This window comes from Bolinopsis microptera, chromosome 5 (genome assembly GCF_026151205.1).
Source record: "Bolinopsis microptera isolate Bmic1 chromosome 5, MBARI_Bmic_1.0, whole genome shotgun sequence".
Taxonomy (NCBI): Eukaryota; Metazoa; Ctenophora; class Tentaculata; order Lobata; family Bolinopsidae; genus Bolinopsis; species Bolinopsis microptera.
In genome coordinates this window covers 16,109,414-16,128,330 of record NC_087076.1, presented here as the reverse complement: position 1 = coordinate 16,128,330, position 18,917 = coordinate 16,109,414, and the positions used below count along the sequence as shown (strand labels likewise).

General features: G+C 37.4%; 1 protein-coding gene across 1 annotated transcript; it reads left to right on the top strand.

Annotated features, from left to right (window-relative positions):
• The first annotated feature begins 15,902 nt into the window (after positions 1-15,902).
• Positions 15,903-18,893, top strand: LOC134814661 (actin-3, muscle-specific-like). Its single transcript, XM_063822827.1, has 7 exons — positions 15,903-16,011; positions 16,190-16,332; positions 16,619-16,725; positions 17,057-17,193; positions 17,334-17,439; positions 17,802-17,951; positions 18,187-18,893. Exons 1-7 carry the CDS (start codon positions 16,003-16,005, stop codon positions 18,411-18,413), a joined length of 879 nt encoding a protein of 292 aa, XP_063678897.1. The 5' UTR covers positions 15,903-16,002; the 3' UTR covers positions 18,414-18,893.
• Positions 18,894-18,917: the final 24 nt, after the last annotated feature.

Below are 18,917 nucleotides of genomic sequence, written 5' to 3'. Positions count from 1 at the left end.
AAATAATTGTTTTCATTCTTTAATGTTAGGTCGCCGGTAAACGTGTTTCTCAGTTCCTAATTCCTATAATAAACATGTTGCACCAATGAGACTAATTGAATCTGGTACACCTGCTCATTGACAACTGGTCATCATTTATATTCCATAATTCTTCGAAATATTCAACCTTATCCTTACCCTTACCACTATTAATATTACCCTTACTCTCCGGCCTCTATTAGTATTACGTAGACCCTTCTTTTGAATGTGTAAATTCAGAAATACTTAAACAAGAGAATGACCAGTTGTCCAGTTGTACTTCCTCCGCAAACTGCCTGCTAAACAGTGCAAACAGCCTGCTAAGCAAGTAAACAGTACGTTGCAGTACCACCATGCTCAGGCAATTTATCGGTAATAAGATTAAGTTTTTACACGTGTAGTTCCTCGAAGTTCAAGCGGAAAGACGTATTTGTTGTGTAGTTAGTTTCGCCACAACCGATGAGATGTACTACGATGTTGATGCTGTCATTCTTGACAATGGTAGGTAGGGACGCTATATTGCAGGGGACGCTATTAGGGACGCATTGCCACTCTGCCATTTGCGCTATGATAGTATTTAGCGATGTTTTAGCTTTTGGTTCAGCATTTTTGTTGTGTGGCTGCTTATTTGCATTGTAGTTGCACTGTAGTTGCACTGTAGTTGTACTGTAGTTGCACTGTAGTTGCACTGTAGTTGCATTGTAGTTGTACAGCTGCGCGAACTCTATAGTTCTACGCTTTCTTTTTGCACTGATAGTGATGCTTTGCTCGATCACATAGGTCACATAGGTAGGTATCTAGTATATCTGCCTCAGTCAGCGCATTTAATTTGACATATTACTCACATATAACTCACATATAACTCACATATTACTCACATATTACTCACATATTACTCACATATTACTCACATATTACTCACATATTACTCACATATTACTCACATATTACTCACATATTACTCACATATTACTCACATATTACTCACAGGCACGGGATACATCAAAGCTGGGTTCAGTGGTCAGGATATGCCAAGTCACATCGTGCCGACACTTCTGGGACGACCCAAGTTCAACAATGTCATGTTAGGATCCAACAACAAGGTACATTTCTCAATTCAAGCATAGTCTAGAGAATATTTTTGTTTTAAAATGGGTTTTCCATTTTATTTATTTCTGATAAACTCATTGGTGATATTTTGGACGTGCTTAATCAGCACCCCCGCCCCGGCTTCCAGCAATAATGATAACACCCATGTTAATTATATTTAGAGCTATATTTGTGCAGACAGAAGGAAGTACCAAGGCGTCTTGAACTAGCAAATAAGCAGTTACCAATACCATTGAGGATGAAGTCTTGTCTGAAACAGTATTTTTAGACACTATCGCGTTAGAACACGTTATAGCGTAACCAGCTTGAAAACTTCAAGTGTACTTAAAACTAATATAAAAGAAGACGTCAAATTCTTACTCCATAAAACAGCAATTAATCAAATTTCAATTAAATATATATCTACTACTCTCTTTGTCGAACACGAGAAACAAACACTTTTTATCTACTACTCTCTGAAAACTTTGTAAGTTACTAGGTACCTCTGCTGACGAAAGAGAATAGATTATTCTTGGCCAAATCAAGCTTGTATTGACAATAGCATTACGCTATTAGTAGAAATTCTCGTGGATATGGTACCTGGAAAACTAAAACGTATTTTTTTACAATGGATATTAATCGAGAGCTCAGAATTACGATTTTCGACTACCTTCTTATTATTCTTACATTTGAAATGCCGAGATAGAAATGGAATTTACCTCTAGAACGAACCCAACACGCATGATGGTCTTTTTGAATGGTCTTCTAGTTTTGGATAGGAGGAATCTTATCGACAATGACTTCGTTATTTTTACCCTGTGACCCTGAACAAACATTAATCAAGGAATCGTGCAAATTACTCTTTAAAGGATATAAATGGGTAAAACAATAATCAATGATGGATATCTCAACTCAGGTAAACGAAGTAATAATCAATATGATGCTTTATATCATACTAAACTTTGTACACTTACTTACTTTGATAATCTCTGTCTAATGTCCGAAAGATTAACCTTGAAACTAGTCGGGAAGGTTTTCTAATATGGACGTGTCTGGTCAAACTTGGAGAGAATTACGTATTACTTGCAGAATAAATTTAGATGATCATGAATGGAGGTAACTGGAATAAACAATTGAAGCAAGATTAATAAAAAATTCGCGTTTTTGAATTCGAATTAAGAAAAAGAGCTTACTGGATTACTACTAGTTGTGTTTGGGGACCGGTTTTTGGTACACCGGCCAATGTTTACAAAAATATCATATGATACATAACAATATAATTTTATTTGATATACGTGAATATGAAAATTGAAAATTATGATGTAACCTTTTACGTTTATTCATTAAAAAAAATGTATTTTAATAAAAAATAAAAATAAATTAACTGGCAAGCTTATCAAAATCTCAATATATATTCCCCGAATCGTAGTCTACCAGTAATTATCGTTAAACTGTACGCTCCATAGACCACAGTCTGAGACTGTGATTTGGCCGGTCTGTATTTATACGTGTTTGATTGGACTCCTCCTTGGGAATCTAATTAATCGTGTCAAATTGTTTACTGTTTTAACAAACAAAGTGTCTTTTGTTAATTAAATTATAAATTCCTATTGTAACCCACTTTTCTTCTTCGGATTAACTTCTGATAATCTGCTAAACGTTAGGAGGTATATCTTACCACAAGTCAGTCGAGCACAGAATTAAAAACAGAAAATTCTCGGAATTTCCGAGGCTCATCACAAATCACAATCCCCTGGTCCCAGCTGGCAGCTGTTCATGGCTACCAAAATATCTTAAGAATAAGGAGGAGTTCTGACGTAACTTATAGAAGGATATAAAATCACAGTGACTCCAAAATTTGACCAGATTTTCAGCCAGCATTTTGGGAGTCGGTTGCGTAATTATTTTTTCATAGCCAAATTGGCAATGTTTTAACGCTTTCTTTGGAATCCTTGTTTTTAATGCACGCTGAATAATAACATTTTACATCGTCTCAGTCAACAGAGTAGTCTTTGTTGAAATTTCTTTCCAAAGAACTATAGCGGGTAAATAATATTCTGTTGACGAAATATTCTTTAAATGACCAGGTTCTGTTGAACATGCAAACGGACAACAAAACGTTATATGGTATCAAAGATGATGCGGAGCGGTCACTTCTCATATTGTGGAACTTTACGGTTATCATGCTGTCGCTTATAGGGGACAGTATAATTTTGATAGCGACTATCAAATACAAAGCCATCAAACTCCATAAAGTGATAATAACAGTGATGCAACACATGGCTGTTTGTGACTTGATACAAACTGTATTCAGAGTATTCCCTGTCACCCTGGCAATAATATCAGATCGGTGGATTGTTGGGGAGCTGCTCTGTCATGTGGAGGAAAATGTCAGTTGGGCTTGCGCTCTGCTGACATCGTTCCTGACTTGTGCTATGACCACTCTGAAACTGATAATAGTGAAGTATCCTCTGAGAACTGGTGCCTGGTCCACACTGTTAGGACATAAAATCTGTGCTTCTTTGTGGCTCCTAGTGCTTTGTTGGTGCACTCCATTACTAGTAGTGAGACTACTTTACACAGGAGACACATTACACTTCAGCTACATTAACTACAGTTGTGTTTATGATTGCCTCCCTCCTAGTGTACCCACCTGGTTAACATGGTACTTACCAATCAGTGTTGCTGCGTTTGGTATCCTCTGCTACACGACGCTCATCGTTACATCAGTTCTCCTCCTGATCGTGGCTAGTAGAGCTGCCTCCCGACACGGAGAAACACTGAGATGGGAGGGGGTGACAACAGTTCTACTAACCTTCGGGGTCTTCTTTCTATCTTACCTGCCATTCACCGTGTGGTTGGTGACATATCTCCGGGGAGTTAAATACAGCAGCACTTCCATTCGAGTAATGTCTTATCTTACTAATCTGAATGTAATGGCTAATTTCTTAGTGTACTCACTAACTGTGCGAAGTTTTAGACATTTCCTCAAAATGAAGATGACTGAACTCCTTTCCTTAATGAGGCTGTCCATGCGAGAAGGCCGACAACACTATCAAAGACCTCTGGCCCTTGAACGGCAGAGACAAAAACCCAATCCAAGGCAAGATCCCCCAGAAGGTGATAAAACCCTAACTCCAGCTGCAGGGCTACAAGGCTCGCAGTTAGAGATACAACAACTAAACTTTCAAAATATTGTGGATACGCTTGTTTAATGAGACAGTTTCGTAATATTTTTATACATTTACATAAATTATGTTTCATAGTATTAGATTTCTATTTATACTTATAGTTATAGTGCTATGCTGTTTTTAATATGATCTTCGATTTTAAAATTTGTACAGTGTGTCTATCGTATAAATAACCATTCTTTCTCTTTTCAGTATGTAAAATATTTTCAATATTACCAATAATTGCAAAAAAATCATTATTTTAGATCGTTCATAAATGTTTGATATCTAACTGTTTTAGTAAATGTTAATTTGTTTGCTTTCATCATAGAATGGTAATTAGATCAAGTTAAATTAATTGTGTGCGATAATACTGCACTGACGAATTATTTGATTTTCTATCATTGCAACTAAATTTTATACTTTTATAGTTCAATAAAACAAATAAAATTTTTTGAAAATATTAAAGAAATAACAGAAGTAAGATAGTAAATGTTAAAAGTACATTTTGAAATAGGATCAGGCAGAGGGAAAAATAAAACTTATAAACCGTTTGATCTGAGGACCCGTTTTTATTGTAAAACTGAAGCATGCAATAATAAAAAAAACTTTGAAGAACTTTGAAAAACTTTGAAAAACTTTGAAAAACTTTCGTTTTTGGTGAAAATTTTGTCTAAGAGTCTGATATAAAGCGAAATAAATAAAAGCTAAAGCTTTTAACTATTTAATTAGTGCAATTGATAATAAATTCATGCTGTGTTTAACATTGACGGATGTTACTCGTCTAAATTTCTTCGAAGTAGCGCGCGCCGCTTTCTTCTCGAAATGTTAGATGGCAAGTGCTACGAAGTAGCGCGCGCCGGGCCAGATCATTAACAATGGTCAATGTTTAACAGTATTGTGACCGTCCTCGCGTCGTACTAAATCTTCCCACAATAAGTATAGTTAATCTATCAAAGTGTCCTACAGGGGCATATAACAGGCCTTTTAGTTTTACAGACAAGTATATCATATTATAATAGTTGTATAGTTTTATAGTAGCAGTCAACCACTCCGCGGTGCTTTCTTACTATCTCTGCAGGCGTTGGTAGTACTCTTAGTGCTGCATGAGAATGAGGGAAGCCAATAGAGTGATGAGGAACAGCCGAAACCCGAGATTTGCCACAGAACCACCACTTGTACCGGCGTTTGTATCAGCACTATCACCCTCAATGCTGTCATCGACATAACCTGGAGGGGGCTCTTCAAAGCTGACCCATGTGAACAGTACCTTCTCAGTGTTAACTGGCACGTAGTTGCTCACTCCCACTGATATCTCATTCTCAACAAATGCTGCGTCTGCAAAATCTGCGTCTCCCACTGCTGCTTGTATCTTCCAGTATTGTTTCCCCGAAGCATGAAGATAGCCTATCGTCGTCACCCAAAGTCCAAATGTTTCATCTGTAGATTGAATCCCATCAAACATCATTTTGTTTTCCTGTTGAGCTTTTGTCATAGCATCAAGTAGTGTAGCATCGTCAGCAAGACCAACCACATTTATATTTAGATGGTAATGGAATTCATATATTTCCGGGGTTTCGGGTATCGGCTTGTCCAGTTGATAAATAGCCATAATCGTAACATATTTCTCTGCAAAGCAGAGTTTGCAGCACAGTACGGCCGTGAGGAGTATTGCTGTTTTTATCATACTTATAGCTTAGAGCTGAAATGTAATTAAATAAGAAAAGCTCGGTCGACAAATGAGTACGAGTGAACGTAGCTAGCATGTACATAAAATATACTTACATAATATATTCGCCGAATGACTTGTACAATGTACATGCCTTTACAAGTGACTAGTCTAGACCGAAAAACTTAACTACGATAATAGCAAAACTGCGCATTTTGCTCTAGAAACACACTTTTTTGAGATTTTACCAGCGTTTCCTCTAGAATCATCTAATTTGTTCAATTTTAGGGTAAAGGGCACCAAAAGGGGAAGGGCCGCCAACGCCCAACAGGGGGGCGCTTTTTCAGCGGGTGCGCCAACAGGCAACGTTACGCCACTGCCTGGCGAGATATTGGCGAAAAACTGTTTCGATCACGTAATATGACTGTATAACTATAAGGAAGTTGGTATAATTTCTCGTTAGGGTTAGGGTTTCAGCTTATTATTTTGTTAGGGATTGGGTTAGCAGTTCGGATTAGGGTTGGGATTAAATTAGAAGGTTAGCATCCAGTGTTTCGAATAGTCGTTCAGGGCTAGCTCTAGCTCTCTAGAGAACGGGTTAAAAAAGTCACATAACACTAACAGTCGATCATCGAGTGTAGAGTGATTAATAATCATCCTACATCGGGCCCTATGTGCACCTATAAGTGAAACGATACTGCAACCAAGGCAGGCTACTGATCGTACTGCTAGGTGATAGATTTTTGAATCGCCATATTGAAAAAAAAAGCGGAGAGCGAGTCCGGTACGAAACTTAACCAAAGTATTATATGTAATGAAAGAATATGTAATGGGATACGCGTTATGCGGTATGCCGTTATAATTATATTCTATAATAATAATATGTAATGTAGTGTGTAATAATAACAGTGCACAACTATGACTTGTTTTTAAAATTAAACTTCCGCCAGCCATTCTGAGGTATCCGTATAGCCATATGCTGAACATTTTCTTTCAAAGTGTCCGGGACATTATCAATATAATTTTAATCAGTGTACACGACTTGTCGGCCGGGAAATGATTCCCGAGAAACTGATAACAGTTTTATACATAGCTATTGTGTCAAAATTACACAATGCGTAATCACTAATAGTAATCATTTGGAAACCTCCCTCCCCCCACAGTCCACACCTGCATGTGTACCGGCATATTTTGTTCCAGCTCGGGTATCGTCTTAAAAATATCATTATGACTTGGCGGCAAGTCCCTATTCCATCTTTATTATATCCTTAAAAATACGAGGGGAGGGGTATGGGAAGGTCAAATCTGGGTTACGTAAATATAGTAGCCCCCTACTATTAGCAAAGTCCGGTCTTCTGCAGATCAGGAGTAGAGTTGAAGTTGAAAACTGATCCGTGACGTCATGTATGGATGATACTAAGGATGACAATTGACTAAGTCACAAAACATGTCGATTTGATAAATAATTTATGATATTATTTTTGAAACATTGTCTTCAGGAGAAGGGATCTGTTGCTCAAAATTATCCCTTTTCTGGAAGACAATGTATCACCCCAAGAACACTTCCGGAATTCAATTGAATTCCTGGCTCCTGTTAACAGTAACATGCTCGTGCCCGACGCCCGTCTCCAGAATGGTTGTAAGATAAAATGCCAGCACTTTCCTCAAGAGAAAAATGTCAATAACCTTCTCTGGATTTCTGCAGTTCATCCATATGGTATACCTTATCGGACCGGACATTAAATGAACGGACATAATTATGAACGGACATTAAAATGAACGCACGAAGGCATTCAAAACCATCAAAAATACAAATTTGTTCATCTTTTTTTTTGTGTTTTTAAAATTTGAGCAGATAATTTTTGAATCAATTTGTCATACAATAAGGAAGAAAAGCAATCGTTAAGCAGTAAAAATGTCAAAATATCTGTCATATATCAATGTCTAATGTCTATTGTCTATGATTATGAAATAAATCCTTCGGCTTCCTGTAATTGGCTGGTTGCACTTGTGTAACAATGTGGCTGTTGGAATACACCGAAGTAAAATAAGTGTCTTGATAAAAAAAAATGAGCATATCTGATATCACAGGTCATCTTCGTCAAATGGGTTATCGTGCATTAAATATTCCATGCTTAAACAGTTAAAGCACTAGTAATAGTAATATTATTACTGTAATACCTGCTTTTTGAAAACCATTTTTTATTTGGCCATCTCGGTCCTGAATTTAACAAAACATTTCAACAGAACCCATGAAGCCCGAAACCGCGTTATACATAAATCCGTGGAATTCAAACCTGGAATTGCACTGCGATATTTTTCTCGTGAATGCAAGTTGAAACTTGAAAGACATTATTGAGCAGTTTGTTGGACAATGATTTCCCACCACTCTGTTTTACAGTATTAAACGTAATATTTATTGATCGCGGGAACTGAGTACTGATACGATATATCTAAACGCATACGATTCATCATTTCTCTATTGGTTTCAATAATATGATCACTCCATCACGAGGTGCATTCTAATTTCTATTACGGACACGAATGAAAATATGTGGGTTTTTTTCAATTATTTAAAAATAATATCTATTTTTAATCTTAACTGAAAATCATTTCGTTCTTGTAAATTTAAAATATATTAATCAGATACCATATTAAGATTTTTGGTAAAAAGTCTTAGAGAAATAAACAAAAGTGCAGTTAATAATAAATTCATGCTATGTCTACGTTTAACACAATAACAGTTATGAGACCGTGCTCACATACTTGATTACCCTCACAATAACTATAGCTAATTTTTCAAAGTGTCTTACAGTAAGTGGTATATTGTTTACAGTCTAGTAGAAATAATAGTGCTCAACCACTTCGGTGCTTTCTTACTATCTCTGCAGCCATTGGTATACTGGTATAGTACTCTTAGTGCTGCATGAGAATGAGGGAAGCCAAGAGAGTGATGATGAACAGAGGAAACCCGAGATTTGCCACAGAACCACCACTTGTATAACCGTCGTTTGTATCAACATGAGTGCTATCTCCCTCAGCGCTGTCATCACTCCAACTGACCAATGTAAACAGCACCTTCTCAAAGTCAACTGGCACGTAGGTGCTCACTCCCTTTTGTATCGGAGTGAATGCTGCGCCTCCCACTGATCCTTGTATCTTCCAGTATTGCTTCTCCCCAGCCTCAAGCACGCCTATCGTTGTCACAAAAAATCCAAAATCTGTCGATTCAGTCCCTTCAAACGTCATTTCCCCTTCATTTCGAGCTTTCATCATAACATCAAGCAGTGTAGCATCGTCAGCAAGACCAGTCACATCTATATTTAGACCGTAAGGCAGGGTTATGGGTTCTGCAGGGTTCAGCTGATAAACAGCCAGAATCGTAACATCTTTCTCTGCAAAGCAGAGTGTGCAGCACAGTACGGTGAGGAGTATTGCTGTCTTTATCATACTCATAGCTTAGAGCTGAAATGTACAATAAATTAGAAAAACTCGGTCGAACCTCTTTCTCTACTGATTTTTAAGCCTAAAACTGCAATAATAAAACTAAAAGTCCCATGTATCAGTATGGTGATCTTTACGTAGTCGTAGTGATCTATAATACCGATACGTTTACCACGATCCAAAACAACAAATTATAGCGTAGTTTGTTCATGCGTCAACGCAACAATCAATTTACAGGGAAAATTTGTGACGTGCGTTAAAACTAAAAGTTACGTAATGAGGTAATGAACATTTTTATTATTACCCTCTTGAATAATACCATTTCGACTTTGTAATATCTGTCGTCTAGCCAAAGCTCAGAAATTTCAAAATATGAGGAAATGAGTTATTTATAATTATATCCGATATCCCGCTCATAGTCATATGATTAACCAACAACACAAGGAAAGTGGGTAACCATGTCAGAGCGCGGCTGACTGTGAGTGATGTGAGGCGTGAGCAAAATCAAATGTGTAAAAGTGAACAAAAGTATAATTTATTATAAAGCAAAGACAAAATTAAAACCATGACCATTGAAAATTAATGATTTCGAGTAACGTAACGGTAATCGAGTAATCAAATACAACAATAATAAGAGCTGATCAGAAAGGAGTTGAACTTGAACTATTATATAAGTATCTGTATAGTGATTAGCTGGACTTGGAGGTAAAAATAAATTAAAATTTCGATATTTCTGATGCTGTCAAATATTGATCCATGTTTGGCTTAAATTACACGTTGCAATTGCATTTTCCATTTCGCGCGCGATCCGAAAAGGGAAATAAAACGCGTGCATCAAGGTTCAGCAAATATTGGATATGAAATTGAAACCAGACCGGATTAAATTTAAATATAAGATTAAGTGAGCCGGATCGCAGTGAACGGACCAAATGTTTGATCGGCTCTTTATAGTTGGCCCCCTAGTTTGTACTTGTAGTCAACAGAACAAATAAAAGTAACAGCGTGATGCCGTTTATTTTTAAAGACCAGTCACCAACTGACTAGCAGTTCAAATGTTCAAATCAAAATGTGACCTCTTCTCCACATGCTCGGGTTTATAAACTCACAACAATTATAGTATTGCATCATCAGACGAAAGTTATCAGGTTTTGACTTTTGACTTTTGACTCTGAGAAGATCAAATCTGGGTTACGTAACGGTAATATATGTAAATGATCCCTTACGCAAGCTTACACGATTGTCACAGTGCCGAAAAGCATGACTGCGCCTTAAATACATTGTATACTAGCACTACATATATATGTATCACGGCAATCTATTGTAAAACAGGGGTTGCAGAAAACTCACTTCCCGATACTTTTGAGGAGGAGACCTCTTCATGTAATTGTATTACTATCATGTATGTAAATTATAAAATCGGCTGCGTTTAATTAATAGAATAATCGAAGTGAACGCTAAAAATAACATAAAATTATGATTTTCCAGCATCCATTGGCTAGTAGTGGTTACACTTGTGTCATGTAATAATGTGGCTGTTGGAATGTCCGAAGTAAAATAAGTGTTGAGATTTTTAAAAAATCGGCTGCGTTTAATGAATAGAATCATCGAAGCGAACGCTAAAAATAACCAGAAATTATGATTTTTCAGCTCAGCTTTGCACAACTTGGAAGCAAGTAACGTGGCAAAAAAAGCTATTCGACCTAAGGACAAAAATGTAAGCATTAATTATACCCGTCCAGTTTGAAGACCCGAACACGTGAGGCAGCTGCCTTTATCTGCATTGTTATACTTATAGCAGTAAATTTCACGTAGCCATGTTTCTACGCGTACTGCGTGACGCACGCTACTGCAATTAACGAGACTCGAGATCAGATTCAGAGGGCTCTGATTAGATTTAGAGCAAACAGTAAATTAGTGGAAACTTAATATTTGTCCCTTATCATAGCTTGTAACTGCCTTTCGGTACTTGGCACATTCGCTACAATTTTATTTATGATCTGCACTCTGGGATTTCAAAATGCAAAAGTTCGGAGTTTTGGAATGAAATCATAATAATAATATTATTGACATATTTTTTTCTTCAAATTAGCAGGGTCTTGGAGTGGCGCATGGCGGCGCAGTTAACTGGCGAAACCTTACAAATTTAAGTTCATTTAAATAACATTAAACCACTGAGTCCGGTAACTTACCCAATGTGCTACAAGTACATACTATTTAAATAGTGTTTTAATAATTTGCTGAAACAAATAACCAATAGAAAAGATGTATCATTATTTACAAAAATTACGTCAATAATGCTGCACTAATAGTAATGATAATCTATGCTAAATACCTTAGGCATTAGGGCCAATAAATTTTGTTCACAATAAATTTGGTTACCATAATTTTGGTTATCATAATTTTAGCCACAAATTTCGCAAATTTTCAGCCTGCAACAATTTTAATCACATTTTTGACTTTTCGAGACCATTTTCCATTCCATTTACCTTAAGAACGACAAATTTAGTCTACCCCGTCTGAGCATTACAGATTAAGCTGCAATGCATTACTCAAGAATTTCAATAACATCAGATCCAGATCAGAGTTTATGACTCTGTATCACTAAGTTTTTCAGTATAACACTGTTCAGTTTCTTTTTCACCCTTTTTCGACTTTACTATTTCTGTCGGTACGAGGTAGTTTATGTCGATATGATCCTTCAGCCGTTTCAACAGAGCATCATGCATTGGGATGGATCGATTAAGAATGTAATGTGTAAGACTAAGAGGACGAGCGTGCTAAATCACTCTACAGTCGATCTTCGAGATTGTTCTAAAAGGGCCCGGCCCCCGACTGTTGAAACCAACTTGAATCGATGTATTTTTGGACGCTGATTCCGAATCATCCCCATAACATAGGGTTAAATGCTCCCCTGGTGAGATATTGGCTTAGAGAACTTCGCCGCTTCGACGCGCCGCGCAAACTAGCATTCTTGCTTCGCATCGACAATATCGTTGCTCTGCTTCGCAAAGCAACGATCTGGAAGGGTTGACATCGTCAATCAAGATATTGGCAAACAACTGTCTCGATCACGTGATTTGACCGTATAAGGAATTAGTTATAGGGGGTGCACGATAAAAATAAACTTGCTCGGATTTTAAAATTTTTTGTACCACTGTTTTCTAGACTTAGAGACTGTGAGAATTTTCACAATACCAAATTTGTCATACCTTTTTGGAAAGATCAGTGAGTTTCGCCTAATTTGACCAAAATCGTTGATTTTTGTCGTATTATTTGGATATATCTTCGGTTCCTTGAATGAGATCATTCTCAATTCTGAAAATTGGCGACGACCTTCCAATAGGGCTTTTACAACTGTCCAAAAAATTTGGTGGATATCGGAGTTGATATTCATATAGTGATTAAAATGGGGCAAAATACGCTGCTTTTAGCTGTAACATAATCATAATGTCTGTTAGTTGGATATGCTTTAAATTTTTCGGACACTTTCATTGTAAGTATATGAGTAAGCTTACCAATTTTTGTTGCAATTGGAGGTCGGGAAGGATACTCAATATCTATTTATTTGAAGAAAATTGTGCTGGCCGAAATTAGCGCTAAAAAACCATCCTACAGTCGGCACGCGCGGCTCACTGTCGATGGTGCACTACCTATTAGTTAGTTTAATTTCTTGTTAGTGGTTAGTGTTAGAGTTTCAGCATATGATTTTGTTAAGAATTGGGTTAGGGTTAGGGTTGCGATCAGATATTAGAGGGTTAGGGTTTTGAATAGTCGTCCAGGGCCAGCTAAAGAACGGGTTGAAGAAGTCACGTGACAGTCGAGTGTAGAGTGATTAATCATCATCCCCAATTCAAGAGGAGCACCCTTTAAGTACATAATAGGAATTTGGTACGGTTTTGTGCAGTAGGAACGGTGATGTCATTATATTTTTATTAATTATAAAGCCCTATAAACAATGTAAGCTTAGTTATATTCAAATTTCAATATTCATGTCATGTCATGTATACAACATAAACAAATATACTCTACTGAAATTTTGGTCTCCTTTAAAATTAGTCGCCGAAAAATTTAGTTTCATGAAATTTGGTTTACGACAATTTTTACGTCAGTTTTAGATTGATCGCAGATTCCAAAATAATAAAAATAACACGAAATAATTTACCTGGGGACCCCAGGCTTTTAACATTATATTTATGTTCATAATAGAGATTTGGCGGAATGACTGGCTGATCGCCGCTTAGTCGTATGAGTAAGAAATTATGATTTTCCAACACAGCTTTGCACAACTTGGAAGCAAGTCACGTACGCGCACGTGGCAAAAAAGCTATTCGGCCTAAGGACAAAAATGTAAGCATTGATTATAGTTATACCCGTCCAGTTTGAAGACCCGAACACGTGAGGCCGCAGCTGCCTTTATCTGCATTGTTATACTTATAGCAGTAAATTTCAGTTGGAACAAATATTTTATGAATATCACCCGTTAATGTCAATGATTAGAGCAAGCAGTAAATTAGTGGAAACTTAATATTTGTCCCTTATCATAGCTTGTTATAAGTGTAACTGCCCTTCGGCACTTGGCACATTCGCTACAATCTTATTTATGTCTCATGATCTCAGATCTGCACCCTATGATTAATGATAATCACAGGGTGCATATTTTCAAATTTCAAAAGCTCGGAGTTTTGGAATGACGTCATACTATTAATATTATTATATTGTTTACCTGGGGACCCCAGGCTATTATGTTCATAAAAATAATAAAGATTCGGCGGAATGACAGGCTGAGCGCCGCATAGTAATATATGTTGTCATCTTTTTTTCAAATTAACAATGCTTTGGAGTGCAGCGCAGTTAATATATAACTGGTGAAGCCTTACAAATTAAAGTTTATTTAAGTAACATTTAACAGCTGGACTTCAGCAGATCCTTCTTAGTGACTTCCTTCTTCGGGAAACGCCTGTTGTTTGCTCTCACCAAGAACCTCGCTGTCTCTCTTATGAGGCTGGCATCTGTGTCGGTAGTCTTCATACAGGGAGCAGGTCCGGAGGACGTGTACCTCATCTTCGATGATGGGGTCGAAGAATGGCATTTCTGCAAAATTTTCGAGCATGTCCATGTCCTCTGTTGAGCAAGCTTTACATATCCGACGTACGATCCGGTTTCTTTTGTGGGTTCCATGACGTCCTGTCTCAATATTGAAATTGTGTGAGCTTGATCTGAATTGAGCCAGCTTTTTGGATTCAGCGTGCGACAGATTCATATTGAGGTACTGCTCATAGCCAAAACTCATCTTTATGGTGTTGTAGAACGTTAGTTTCTTGTTGTTCCATCTCTCAGTGTTCCATATCTGCCTGAAGTTAGAACGCATCGCTTCTTTGATTTGTGAAGGTGAGAGTTTTAGACGATATATATATATGGATCCGTGCCATTTTACTGACACCACGGCATCAACTTTAACGCGACTTTCCGCAAAAACCGTAAAAGATATACAACTTAAATTTTTTTTGACTGGGTCAAATGCTTTAATGGCCTTCAAATCAGCGTGAAAAAATAAAAAATTGGCAAAGGAATAAGAATTTTAGTGCCCCGCTTTAGGGTTAGACGGGATCCTGCTAGTAAGTATAACTCACCCAATCAATGTGCTACATACTATTAGCCTCCTCATCATCATGTCATATGTCGAAATGATACGTTATTAATGATATTTCAGTGGGCGAAACTTTTACAATTCTGAGAATAAACAATGGGCGACAGTCTTAAAATTTTCTTAAAGTTTTGTTAGAGCACCTAGCTCCGGTCTTTCTGCCAGTTAGAGTGAAATATATAATATATCAGTACGAGGTCTCATAATGTACGAGGTTGAGGAATCTAATCACAACACAATTGCATGACCGGGTGAAGGGGATTATTGTTAATGTTATTGATCACGTATTTCTACGGAGATGTTATGGTGTACGAGGTCGAAGATACTTTACTCACTAGTGAGGGTGATATCAGGAAGCGAATTACAGAGTTTATTTTTTTACTTTTAATTATCGTTTGTATAGTACGAGAAAATATAGCTACAAGTAGAGAGCATGCCCCAAAATCTGGATTTGGGGCATGTTCAGGGTATTTGGCTAAATTGTGCCTAATTTTGACCAAATATGATTATGGGCGTGGCTGCCCCGTGGGCAACGTTTGGCGTTTGGGGTCCGGGACCCCCTCAAAAGTTCGGTCACCGGTCCTAGTTTGTTGGTCTATCTCAAAACCAAGTTTCACAAAAAAAGGTAAGAAGGAAGGTAACCAAAAAATGTTTAGGCGCATAGGTAGTGAACCAAATATGTCTGTATTTTCGAAATTTTACCTCCTAACTATTTCTCCGTCCAACATATCACCAGTAAGGTCACACGTCAAATCAGTGAGAATCTATAAACACAATTTAACAGTAACACGAGACTTTATGTTTACTACATTACGTTTGATTATAAGCTCACACTAGCGAGCTACTCTTACATAAAAGAATGAATGCCAGTTTAGTCAGCGTATTTTGGAGACGATGCTCTGGCAAAGCGAGGAGTGTTGAAGTTGATCCACCCCTTGGAGCACGGCATAGTGACTGATTGGGACGCCATGACAGAGGTAATCCCGTAATCTGCCATATTTTCTGTGTTGTAATTATTTGTCAATTACCTGTCATTTTCAATGGCCTGTACAATGTACAACGTACATAGTTTTACAATTTCTATTGCAATAAAGCAATAACATTACGAGATAGTGATTAATTTGTGTCTCTACAAAACTGACAGTTTGTCTGCAGGTGTGGGACGAAGTGTTCTATAACGTGTTAAGAGTGTCCCCTCAATCTCATCCTGTGTTCCTGACCGAGACTGCTCTCAACCCTAAGGAGTCTAGAGAACAAATGACCGAGATCATGTTCGAGGGATTTAGAACTCCTGCCATGTAAATTTAGTTGTGTAATACAAATAATCATGTAATAATTTAGTAAATTTAGTTGTGTAGTCTCTTCTAATCCGGATTAGAAGAGATTAATTTTTGCCAGCCTAACATTTACGTTTAAGCCCTTAAATCATTCATTTCTCCCAAGAAAAAGAATATTCAAACTAATTTTATCAATGATGCTAGTCACATGGCGACAATTATACAATGCAAGATTTCACAACTTCAAAATATTGACCTTGACTCTCAACCAAATCGGTATATGGTATATCACACTACTAAACCACAGGTACGTTGCAATCCAGGCACAGATGGCACTTTATTGTACCGGGAGAACTACTGGAATTGTGCTGGATGTTGGGGACGGAGTATCTCACAGCATCCCTATCTACGAGGGTTGGTGCACATAATATTGGAATATTATGTTATATGAATAATATTATTACATAATATTTGAACAAATCTAATTTAGTATTTTCAATATGAAACGTTGAATTGCCATTAGAGAATTTAGTTTTGACAAAAAGAAGCTGTCGCGATGTTTCATGTTTATAAAAATATCCTCGGCTAAATAGTGCTTGGTGTCAATTATTATAGTTGTAGGAAAATTAAGGCTACATCATCTTTCTGCACTTAAAGAAGAAGTATACTTGGTGGATATACTCTACCATCCTCTATCAACAAACTATTATTCATAATCATATAGCTGTATATTAATCTCCCCTAGGATATTCCTTGCCGCACGCAGTACTGAGAAAGAACATAGCCGGTAGAGACTTGACTTCTTATCTCACAATGTTGATGCGACAGCGAGGTTTTAACTTCGTCACCGGAGGAGAGCTAGAGATCGTCCGGCAAATTAAGGTAAGTAAGTACAATTGGTTGCCATGGTGGTTGCCAAGGTGAGTAGATAATACAAGTGGTTGCCAAGATCAATGTGCAAAAATTCCTGAAAATCCTGTCAGTATATAATAAAACTGATTGATACTATGACCGACTCGCAGGAAGAGCACTGCTACGTAGCTTTAGATAAACCGTACGAAGACGAGCTTCCAGAGCTCCCGATAGAAAGAAGGTACGAGCTTCCTGACGGCCAGATCGTCACTATTGGTAAGCACTTTTACTTAATGAAGACTTTCAAATAAACCAGCGATGACCGTTTCGCTAAAGTCAAACGACTACCTTAAAAATAAATAAATTTTTAACTTATTGTTTGTCAAAATGAAAAGACTATTGTCCATGTCAAATGTCAAGCTGCCAAATTTTGTAGCGTAATGCACTATAGTGTGTAGTGGGCCGCGCCGCATATGAAATAATGCTTCTCATAGCCACGACGAGATTGTAGCAAAGCTACAAACTGGAAGGAATTGACATCGTCAATCAATGCCAAATCAAACTTTTTATAGTCTGGCGCAGTCAGCTATATTAACGCTTTTTCTTTAACTGAGTCAGCTAATACCTGTTTCCACCAGGACGAGAGAGGTACGAATGTCCGGAATGTTTATTTAACCCCTCCCTGATCGGTGCTGAAAGTGAGGGGATACACAAGCTGATATACGACTCTGTTTCAAAGTGTGATATCGACCTTCGGGCTGAGTTTTATAAGAATATCGTCCTTTCAGGTAATGCTTAAAAAATTGTGATGATTGTCAGTACTGTTTACTATTATAATTAAATTTAACTCATATTATATTTTAACTCATATCATACTCAAAGTCAAAACACATTTGTGTTCTGAAGACACATGAATTTTGGTACGTAAACTCATTCGTTGTTCGTTCAAATTGAACGCATAAGTCACAATCGACCGGTTAAAGTAGGGAATAAGTCACCCCAATAACCTACAACCCCTCCCAGGCGGAACGAGCATGCTGCCGGGTATGGGATATCGGGTAAAAAGAGAGCTGTGTTCCCTCCTCCCCGCCACAGTGACCGTCAACATCACAGAGTGGGAGAAACGGCAGTATATGGTGTGGAGGGGAGCTTCTATCCTTGCCTCCTTGTCTTCCTTTGCGTGTCAGTGGATCTCAAGTCAGGAGTATGATGAACATGGTCCTAGAATAGTGCATAGGAAGTGTTTATAATGAAGGAGAGGTGTGTAAGATAGAAGTCAGACTGGGACGCTAGTTAAAGCGCTTTCAATCCAACAAGGTTCCATATGAATGTTTATACATTTGAGATCATAAAGTTTGGTGCTATTTACACTTTGTTAAATTAGATATTTGAAGTAGGAAACGAAATTTTGCTCGCTGCCAGTTTAAACAATGTCTTTGGGTTTACAGGGTTGAGGATAGTGTTAGGGCAATAGCACTAGCAGTTTGTTAGTGTTATTGTTATGAATAAGTCGGTGTAAATTCAAATGTCGAACACCTTGACCGGAGATACTATTACTCGTACATCATTTATACGAAAGACCGTATAATTTGTATAAAAAGCTTGTCTTAATATTGTTGACGTTTCTTAGCTGACGTATTTATTTGCTGATGTGTTTATTCTTGAGATCCCTTCAAAGGGGCAAATCTCCTTTGTTTCATGACTTCTCATTAACTTCTAGATTGCTTCTTTAAATTTGATTTCCTTTGTTCCGA

Bases quoted from the DNA above. Each gene is read 5' to 3' on its own strand.
- LOC134814661 (XM_063822827.1), top strand. The intron at 16,333-16,618 runs GTAAATTTAGTT...ACTAAACCACAG, and splicing joins GGATTTAGAACTCCTGCCAT to GTACGTTGCAATCCAGGCAC. The intron at 17,440-17,801 runs GTAAGCACTTTT...TGTTTCCACCAG, and splicing joins CGGCCAGATCGTCACTATTG to GACGAGAGAGGTACGAATGT.